At 38.6% G+C, this 11028-nt stretch overlaps 1 protein-coding gene across 2 annotated transcripts; it reads right to left on the bottom strand.

Annotated features, from left to right (window-relative positions):
- Positions 1-8: 8 nt before the first annotated feature.
- GTPBP6 (GTP binding protein 6 (putative)) lies at positions 9-11018 on the bottom strand. Of its 2 annotated transcripts, none has more exons than XM_035558093.2 (10): positions 10582-11018; positions 9297-9434; positions 8790-8860; positions 7120-7250; positions 6308-6378; positions 5695-5853; positions 4186-4394; positions 1551-1699; positions 1095-1247; positions 9-598 (listed from the first exon to the last, which is right to left on the bottom strand). In XM_035558093.2, the coding sequence occupies exons 1-10, from the start codon at positions 10940-10942 to the stop codon at positions 457-459; spliced, it is 1584 nt and encodes a 527-aa protein (XP_035413986.1). In that variant the 5' UTR covers positions 10943-11018; the 3' UTR covers positions 9-456. The 2 variants fall into 2 exon arrangements, with proteins under 2 accessions (XP_035413986.1, XP_050566201.1); XM_050710244.1 differs by having other exon boundaries at positions 9297-9423; positions 10582-10817.
- Between the last annotated feature and the right edge of the window lie 10 nt (positions 11019-11028).

Raw genomic sequence — 11028 nt, 5'->3', positions numbered from 1 at the left:
ATTGCTTAAATATACAAATCAATGTTTTCTGCTTCACTGCAATAAATCATGGCATTTATTTTAAGTAAATACATGTACAAGCAGAACACATGAACATACCTTATTCTGAAAAACGGGGTTAAAAAAAAAGTATTTTTATGATTTAAGAAGCTCAGTACTTTTCCAAAGGTTAAATTAAACGTCATCCAGTGATTCCCACGTGTTTGAGGCCCAGAGCCTGTAGCCAACAACCATTCCAGTGTAAAATTTAGTGCTGTTCTTGCAGTTGCTGCCAGAATAAAATTCAAAGCTCTTACTGTTTCCAGCATTTTCTGAAACACTGTCCACTTCTACGATGTGTCAAGAACATCAACTGGTTAAGAAATATACTCTTCCACATCCAGGCTAATGGGCCAGTAACTTCATTTTACATTCTCTTAATGAGATCAGTTTCTTTTTCTAGAAAAGGATGGAGTTTCATGGTATAAAAATAGTACTGCTGGGAAAGAGGTTTCTGTATTTGCCAAAAGCAGAGTTGCTGATTATCACCTTCACCATGGCCGTGCCATCTTCAGGCATGACTTCTACTTCCTGAACTGTTGCTTCTTTATAGAGCCAACTGTAAAAGTAAAAAGTGTATTAGCATCTTAAAGGCAGTCCAGAGTGCATAAAGTATGATCCTTGGTTTAGATCTGAATGTTTGCATCTAGGTAATTTAACACTTCAAAAGATGAAGTGCTTCACTTAACTTTTTGTTTGCTACTTTCTGTTTGGAAACAGGGTGTAGGGTGTTTTCATGATTGTTTCAGATCTCTCTCTCTCTTTTTTTTTTTTTTTTTTTTTAAATCTGGCTCCGGGACCAGTGGAATGGTCTTTCAGGAAATTTATCTTTTTGTACTAACACAGAACTCTGTGAAGGTCACTTTGAGAAGCATGCTGTATGGTATCTACTGGTGATATTTGATCGTTTTTCAATAGGTCATAAAACGTTTGCAAATATCCCTGTAATTCTTAACACAGATTAAAATCAGTATCGTATGTTTTGGCAAATAAGTTTTGCAATATTAAGAATTTCATAGTTGTCCAAGTCCTTCATAAAATTCAGAGTTGTTTACCTTAGCTGAGGTCCCTGTAAGTTGACTGTAATTGTCAGAATCTTCTTCCCTGTTACTTTCAAAATTTTTTTCTCTATTTCTTCTTTCAGCTCTTCTAACCCATGCCCATGTAGAGCAGAAATGGGTAAAGCATTTTCTTCAGTGGGTTCATACCTGAAAAGTAATAATTGCCAGCACGCTTGTTTACAAAGATTAGATTGTGAAAATATTCCAAGCACAGACAATTTAACTGCATTATTTTATACTGGTATCTTCCTACAGAGACTACTTGTATGACTCAGGTGATTTCTTTTGATATTTAAAGATAATGAATTAATTTTTTAAGACCATGGTTACATATGTAGAAGACTGAGAAACACTATTAAATGTATTCAGAAGTGTGGAAGCTCTTTTCTAGAACTGAAGAGCTTCCAAAACATAAGTAATGTGTAAGTACACTTGGCATCTCCTGCTCACCTTTCTATCAAATCCACTTTGTTATGAACTTCTACCATTGATTCCAATAAATGGCTTGGAAGATTGAGGTTCTTCAGAACTGAGAGAACGCTTGCTTTCTGGAGGACGGTTTCTGGATGAGTGATGTCCCTCACGTGAACTATCAGATCCTAACAAGCACCAATATACAAGACAGTTACTTAATGGAACATTCAGTTACCAGGTTGTAGAGATTTTATACCATTTTTGCATTTCTATTTCATACGAGTTGCTTTCCTATCCATTAGACAATAACCTGGCAGGTTAACACTGTAAAATGACCTACCGCAACAGTATTAAATCAATACTGGTTTTTATTCAAAGATGAAAGAAAATCTGTGGCAGCTTAGTCTCACTCCACAGAGAACATGAATTGCTGCCAACAACCCCAAAACAAGCTCTGTCAATCAAGCTAGTTACAGAATTCACAGATTTCAAATAATAAATGATATAATTTTTAATGCCAAGGCTGTGTAAAAACCGCTTCAAAAATATCGGAGAAGAAAAAATATGAATTCTAAAAACGTTTTACAAGAGTAATAACTGAAAGAACATTTCGACTGTGGAAAAAAATGCATGTAAATTTTAATTCTGTATTCAAAATGCAGAAGACTCTTGTTATCCCTAGCTCCTGAGATACTATTACTGGTGCTTCACTTAGAAAGCTTTATACAAAAGTTACCAGTTTCAAGTACATACATGGTTAGGTAGGTTGCAAATCTAAGCCAAGTATTTGCCGTGAAAAAAAAAAAACAAGTAACCAAACAGCATTTGCATTCAAAGTATTTCAGCATCTTTGCTCAAAATAATGCTTCAAACTTCTGAAAATTGTAGTGAAAAGTAAATTTCTTGCCTTAAGACTTCAAAATAAAAAATAAATAAAAAAAAAAACACATGATAGCTGCAGCCAACTTTTGAAATTCCTACTATTACACAGTTAAAAAACCAATCCTCTGAAGTATTCAGACATCCATGGAATTTCATTACCTTTGAGGATACAGATTTTGTTTTAAATCTCCATCTAGATAGAATAGAATAGTTCAGGTGGAAGGGACCTACAAAGATGATAAAGCCCAACTGCCTGACCACTTCAGGGCTAACCAGAAGTTAAAGCACAGTAATGAAGGCATTGTCCAAATGCCTCTTGAACACTGACAGGCAGGGGCAGCAACCACCTCTCTAGGAAGCCTGTTCCAGGGTTTGACAACCCTCATGGTAGAGAAATTTCCCTAATCCCAGCCTGACCCCCCCAGCACAGCTCTGTGCCGTTCCCATGCGTCCTGTCACCGGTGCCCAGGGAGCAGAGACCAGCACCTCCCTCTGCGCTTCCCCTCCTCAGGACGCTGCAGAGAGCGCTGAGGTCGCCTCTTGGCCTCCCTTCTCCAGGCTGGGCAGCCCAGGTGTCCTCAGCCTCCTCACAGGACGTGCCTTCCAACCCTTCTACCAACTTTGCTGCCCTCTTCTGGATGTTTTCAAGTACCTTAACATCCTTTTTGTGTTGTGGAGCCCAGAACTGCACACAGTATTCAAGGTGAGGCCACACCTGTGATAAATCCAGTGGGAGAACCACCTCTTTTGACCAGCTGGCTGTGCTGTGTTTAATGCACCCCAAAATGCATAAGAGGCACCCCAAAGTGCCCTCCCGGCTGCCAGGGCATGCTGCTGGCTCATGCTGAGCCTGCTGTTGACCAGCACACCCAAGTCCTTTTCTGCAGAACAGCCCTCCAGCCACTCATCTCCCAGTCTGTACCCGTGCCCGTCCCAGCTGCAGCACTTGGCATTAATGTTTGTTGAATTTCATGTTACTGCTGACTGCCTGATGTTACAACCCATTGAGATCCCTCTGCAAAACCTCTCATCCCTCAAGAGAGTCAACAGCACCTCCCAGTTCAGTATCATAGCAAATTTCGTGAGGGTGCACTCCACTCCTGCATCCTACTCACTGATAAAAATGTTGAACGGGACTGGCTGTAGGAATGAGCCCTGAGGAACCCTACTAGTGACTGATCACCAGACAGACATAGCCTGCTCACTGCGACCCTCTGAGCCCTTCATCACCCAGCATAGCGCGGACCTGTTCATCTCAGAACTGGACAATATGCAACTTTAAACTTTGCTGTAACAGGCAACTAATGAGAATACGATAGGAAAAGTACACTAACATTTATTACATGCTGCCTGCATCACATCACAATTACCCATTTTTAGAGCTACAGGGAACTTTAAGTCAAAACCAGACCATTCTGAAGGTTGTAGTTCAATTTTTTTCTCTCAAGAAAGAGAACCTCAACATATTCCAATGCACCGTCTAGATTTTCATATATTTAACAAGAAAAAAAATTGATTTATCTGGTTTAAACCACATGGAAAAGGAGATGTATACTCTGAATAAATCCTTTCTGAAATCTATTCATACTTATATATTCTGCATAAAGTATCAGAAAATTGTTTTATTATATGATATTTACCTGATAGTTATTATATTAGAAGACCACTACAGTCAGTCAGGTACTTCACTAAGAACAGCATGCCAGTTAAGTTCCCCATTTCTGGAGGGATGAAGACTATCTAGGAGAAAATTAAGTCAATTTCTCAATTTTTTTAGTCAACTACTTACTGAGTAAGCAACTTCTTCTAAGGTAGCTGAAAAGGACTCAACCAGGTTATGCGGAAGATCAGACAGAAACCCAATAGTGTCAACATAAATAACTGCCATGCGTGAGGGCAGGTAGCCAGCATGAGCTGTAATATCAAGAGTGGCAAACAGCTGATCTCGGGGTTGAAGTCCTGCTTCCCCGGTCAAGGCTTTGATCAAGGTGGTTTTTCCTAATTAAAATAAAAACAAAAGAAAACAAAACGACAAGATTTTAATGGCTTGTTTCAAGCGAAATACTAATTTGCAAGACTTGGGTGAGTTTTATGATGCTACATATCTTTTCATATCTAGTTCACTAATATACGTCTAGCCTGGGAGTAGTTATCTGTATTACGTTATGAAATCCAAAGATAGTCTTAACTTTTATAACTCAGAATTGGATTTAAGGCCATGTCTGGAAGCTGTGCTGTGGAATAACAACAAGATGATCACAGACTGAACTGACCTGAAAAGTGACCTACCTACACGTCACCTCTAAGACTACCTGAAGAATGCTGCCATGGCAACATTAGGAAGCACACACTTACATGCTCCTCAGTGCTTCTGTTCTGAGATAAAATGATTTAACATTTCCTTGTTAAATCCAACAATCACAAGAAGCACTAATACTATTTAGCTTATCAGTTTTATGCTTTTGTTAGGTGCACTGTCATGAATATGATACTAGAGAAATTTACTTAACTCTTCATAAATATTTCACAGAATTTATAGTCATTACCTAGAATATATACTGAGCACTTTAGCTTAAAGTATTTCAATTATGTATGCAAAATTGTACTATAGCTGTTTTGTTGAATCTTCAACTCTACAAGTAGCTTTAAAGTATCAGTATAACAGATATCAAAATTAGTGCATGTTAAGTTCGCTTTTTATAAAAAGTTGAATAATAAAATGAAATGGTTTTAAAATAATGTAATCTGAAAAGTGTCCAGTCCAAAGTCAATGTATGCCTTGTGTATGAATTCACTTGTGTAAGCTACAAAAAAAACACTTTAGTTTTATGTAGATTCTCATAAGAATTTTCTCTAAACACTATACATTAATCTATGAAAAGCTAAAGTGCTTTTTAAGCACATTTCTCAGATTAGCTGCCAACTCTCCTGAATTTTCCTCCTATGCCTCAGCATTTCCTAGTGATCTCAAAACACACGTACTTTTCTCTATCCATTCTGATCAAGTAATAAAGATACATACAAAGGACACTAGCACGACAGTCTTCAGCACTAGATGTAAAATCCTTTTGACACATTAAGTACTAGAAATTTCTCCAGAACATGTCTGCAAAAAAATCTTACTGTAACAAGCATTATTTGCTTTCCTAACCATAATCTAACTGACATATTCTCATTATAAAATCTAATTAAAATATAAAGCCTATTCATACCAAAATCAGATTCTGGCTAGAGACTCTAATTAAAAATTAGACAAGGTAAGCTTCTTTGTGTGACAATTTCATGAGTTTTTGCTTACCACAATTTGTATAACCCATTACTGAGATAATTGGAAACTCGCGTTTTCTGCGCTGAGTTCTAAGCAAAGACCTTTTTCTTCTTAGTTTCTCCAGAACATGCCTAATTTTAAGTTCTTTTTCTTTTAAGAGGCGATTCTGTGTCTCCATGAATGTTTCACCTGAAATATACAAATGAGTAACTGGCAGAATAGGCTACAAGAGAATAGTAAAACAAGTGATGCTGTCTATCTGGAAACTGAGTGAGTTACCACTAGGGCATAAGACATTATACGTAAGCAATTAAAACTGCATATTCTTGCCAAAGATAGAGTCAGAGTGATAAATAATTATTAAGACATATGCTAAGCACTCTAGAATAACCATGTCCGGTCACAATAAACTCCTGTGGTAGCAAACGCTCTGTCCGTGGCCACTTACTGAGCATGAAAACTTTATTATGGCTATGACCGAAGTTACCATCCAACACATTTTTTCATGTTCAATTAATCAGATGCAGAACACAAACTGTCTTTCCCCTGAGCCTCCCCCTAATAAAATCAGATGCAATTTAATCTATTTTAAAGGCTACGGAGAAAAAGAATCCTCTAATTCATGGGAATATTTAGACTTTACCTGAGCCCATGATGTATCTTGATCCACCTCTCTGCTGATCTAGCTGGGACACCTCATTTTTTAGATTTGACCTGGCAGTGGAATAATATTTAAATAAAATCAATCTTCTTTAATCAAGCTATCTTAAAACGCCTAGCAAATATGAAGCAGTAGTGGTATTCTAACAGGACAGATGAAAACACTACAACACTACAAGACACAGGTATAAATAAAGCCAGATCATGGTGAGAAGCCTATTGAGAAAATTCAGATATTTCCGGCTCTTCGACTGTGGTTTGAAAAGTCATGCAACTCTTAGCAAATCGTAATGGCTGTTCAGAAACTTTAGAGAGACAAAAATGTCTCTGATACATCCATGCGACTCACACCAACTTCCATGCACAAATATATTTATGCTGTGTAATACAGAAATGTGGAAAATTCAGATATAAATTAATGCCTTTAAGCTTCCTTGTTTATAGCTTTCCTTATTAAACCTATTTATATACGAAATACACGTATCTAACTCCTACACATTCTTGCAACCCATCTTCCGTATTATAAAGAACCAGGACCTTTTCAGAAGAAATATATTTTGTAACCAAATCTATTGACGACTTTCTGGTTTTGCCTGTCAGTACTGTAGGATTTTAAAGCACATACATTAAAGCAAATATTTCTATGCTCTAATCAATCATTGACCATAGTATGGAGACACCAAAACAGTGGCTTTTTTTTTTCCCCACAGTATAGCATTACCCTGATTGTTAGTGTAAAGAAATTTTCATTAAAATATGCAAGGATCAGTACATGCTTTGCACAGTTTGAGGTACCTTAGGAGTGGAATTTCAGCCAATGCAATCTGGAGTTTTGCTTCCTTAGTGCGGGCATTACAACGAAAAATGTGAAGTACAACGGTGTATCTGTCAAAGACTTTCACTCCCCAGGCATCTTCTAGTTCTTTCTTTAGCCATGTAAAACAAAGTAACCTAGATGTTTTCTGCCCGATTCAGAATACCAGTCAATCAATTCATACACAGCATTAAAGTCAGCTGATGGGTACCTGAACTCACAGTAATGATTATGAGCACCCAAAAGCAAATTTTTGATTGACAAGAAAGAAAGGTGAAAAAGAATTTAGAAGGTAGAACTTTGTATCTAGGCCCACTGAATTCCATGAGAATCCTTCTATTGCCTCGAACAGATTCTGAGAACAGCTCCTACAGGACATCTCACAGCATTAAAAGAATGAAGAATTTCAGTGGTTAAGGCCTTACAAAAAATAATTACGAAATGCTAGTATGGGAAAGGATAAGGGTAACAAAGGAAAAGCAAAATAGTTATTGAAGTTAAAAGAAAAAACAAGAGAGGAAGAAAGGAAAATTGTTCCATAACCAGCCTTCCATGAAATAATAAACTCCTCTCTTCCCACACCCCAAACTGCCCTAATTCACCAAAAGACACTCAAAGAACTTGAAGTATGCAGTAGTTCCCCTTCACCATCTCTAAAATCCAGAATGCTCGTCTTCTATGCACATTCTCAAACACTTTCTTGAATCTATATCCTGTTAAAATGTACTTAAGATCTAGATTTATGAAAATTTTTAGTAAATCTGGGTCTAAAAGAACTCATACTTTAATTTAGGGAATAAAAACAAGAAAGTTTATATGAAACATTTTCAACTTCCATTTAATCAATAAATTGAACTGCTCAAGATAACTATTGGATATATATACCTCTGATAATTTTATAATCCAGGGAAAACATTCAAAACTGCCTGCAAAGCATTGATGTTTGCTTGCAGAGTTTGCACTTTACACCATTTGACACTGCACATGCAAAAAAGCTAAGAAGTATTTATTTCAGTTTGTCTAAACATGCCAAAGGGCATCTATAGTTCACATGCCAGTTATTTTACTGCCAAAGCGTTTAAAAAAAAAGCGAAGCATGCTTCTGCCCACAAGCAATCTATCTTTGTAAAATACATTTTCTTTGTAAGGATTAGGAATGAAAGTTTAAAAATACAAAAAAAAAATATAGATTTGCTCTGAATTTATACCTCATATTCAAAATCCAATACAGCAGACATAGCACTATAGAAAAAACATATAGAATTCATAGAGGTATGGAAACCTGTGCATGTATGTAATCCAAAATCTTGATATTCCTTCACAACAAAAGCTATGTTATCACCTCCCTTTTGTGAATAAGATCCGAGAAGTTTTTCCAACATTTTAAGTAGAGCCATTGGCAAATGCGCAAGCACAGTCTATACTAAAAGGCTATTAGGCTGCAGGAAAACTTCATGCATGACAGCTGGATACACTTATATCAGCTGGACAAATATAACAGGAATTAAAGTTTCCTTTCAGAAAAACTCAGTTCAGCTGGCTTCATATATTATCATTTGCGAATTCAGAGTCATAACCAACCCTCCTTCTGATAGCATCAAGATCTTCCAAATAATATGGATATAAAGAATATGATTTGGTATTAAATTACCTTTGTTATTGAAGATATTCTTTCCACATTCAAGAAGACAGCTGTCACATAGGGCAATTTTTTAATCTTTTCTAAAAGACAGATAACCGTTACAAAATGCAGTGTTAAATGTCAATTCTCTTTTTAAAATATACAGAATACAAAACCATTTTGCACTGAGCACAGTGCTCATAAAATAACAAATGGCATCATATTCTTTGTCCACAGAACAGCCGTATTCACGCTAATTTCATACTATATCAAAAACAGCTGCCAGTTTCTTTTACGTCAATCACTTAAACAGCGATTAAGGTGCCCCACACATTTCAAATGAACATGGGTTTTTTCTATTCTGTGTTGTTTTTGTTACCTTCAAGAAAAATATCTTTGAAGTTTGTCTGTAAACCTATTTGATGGATTAATAAAACCTTTACCTCTTTTCAACTTTTATAGCTATCCTTAAATAGTTTTCAGCTGCAGAAGCTTTCCTTTCTGAATGATGCAGTCCTGACAAACCTCAGTCCTTACCTGTCAAAACATCAAAGTTTCCTTTGCCAAAAACGAACTTCTTGTCAGGATTTTTTGTAGGAATAATTATTTTATCTAAAACAGTCCAGTTCGGAAGGGTATTTACGAGAGCAACGGCTTCAGCAATCTGTAATTCAGCTTTAGAGACACACACACACACAGAAAAAGAAAAAAAAAATATCAACTGCTCAAATTGCCAGTAACTACAGGACATGTGTAACCGGGGAACAACTATGCTACACTTAAATTCTACAGGTCCATTTGTTTTAACGAGCAGCATAAGGTGCAAAATGCCTTACCTCGAATCAGAATAATTAAACTCCTATTCAATGCAATTTTACTACACAAAAGCATCTTTCTGCCAGTACAAATTATTTTTATGGTTCTTGATTTTGAATTCTGAATTGGATGGTCAATAAACTACTCACCTCTTTGCCTCTATGCTGTACTTTATTCTTAACAAGTAAAATGATTAACTAGCTTTAGATTAAACTGTTATTTTGGATGAGCACAAGGCCACGGGATTAATTCCTCAGTGTTTTGTGGCAATACGTAAAGAACTACTAATACTGCATACCCTGCTTCTTACCACTGGTACCTACTCTTATCAAGGACCTACACTGGCTTCTGACTTGCTAAAGACAGATTTCAATCTGCTTCATTAGTTGGTATTTTTTTTAAAGCATCTATGTGGCAAAGCACTGATTTACGAGGATTTCATGAAATCACGAGGGCTACAAGGGCAAATCAGATCGGTAGATCCAGTTTTGATTTGCCAGACAGAAGATCCTCTTTCCACAGGAGTTTCATCATGTTTCTCTAGATAGGAAAACACATTTGATGTATTAAAGAGGTCCAAAGGTAATATATTTTTAATTATAACCACGATCCTCTTTCTCATCCTATCGATAGCATTCCTCATAAGTGCTCATTTTTCTGTTGTAACTGTGGCATTTCAGCATTCACCCCAAATCATTTCCTGAGACTTCAGGCTCTTCATCTGGAGGCCCTAAACAGACGGAAAGGGCTCACTGCTGTTCTCAAGTACTTTTTTTTGGTCAGACGGGTGCCTTCATAATTTTTCCCACTTGCAAAACGGGAAGGCTTACGCAAACTCTGAAAAGTTAACGATTTTGTTCTGTGAAGGGATAAGGTGTTGTAACAAGCAAGGATAATAAACGGACCGGGGGTATCCCCAGGAATTATCAGGGCTAATAACGGGGCTGAGGGTGCTCCCAGTAACGACCAGAGCTGACATCGGGGCCGCCCCCTCCCGCCCACCCACCGGTGGTGAGCTGCGGCTTCTTCGGCCCCCAGCGGACCGCCGGCTGCACCACCGCCACCCGCTGCGCGCCGGGCAGCGGGCCGAGCGGCGAGGGGCCCAGCAGCTCCTCCACATCCTCCTCTTCCTCCTCCTCATCTTCCTCTCCATCATCATCATCGTCGTCGTCGTCACCCCCCGCCCCTCGCCCCCCGCTGCCCGCCCGCGGCGGCTCGCCCCTGCCCGGCGGCCGCTGAGGCGCCCACAGGCGGAGCGCGGCGCTGAGCGGCCCCCTCAGAGCCGCCCCCCGAGGAGGAGGAGGCACCGCCGCGGTGGCCGCCCAGCAGCAGCGCAGCACCGTCCGCACCAGGCGGCCGGGCCTCATGGCGCTGCCCCCCTCAGCGCGGGGCGGGACCGTTACGGCCGTTACGGCAGCCGCGAGGCGGCGGGGCAAAGCGCGCGCCTCGCCCC

This window comes from Cygnus atratus, chromosome 1, assembly GCF_013377495.2.
Source record: "Cygnus atratus isolate AKBS03 ecotype Queensland, Australia chromosome 1, CAtr_DNAZoo_HiC_assembly, whole genome shotgun sequence".
NCBI classification, from domain to species: Eukaryota; Metazoa; Chordata; class Aves; order Anseriformes; family Anatidae; genus Cygnus; species Cygnus atratus.
Note: the sequence above shows the minus strand (reverse complement) of the source record. Positions and strands in the feature narration are given on the sequence as shown.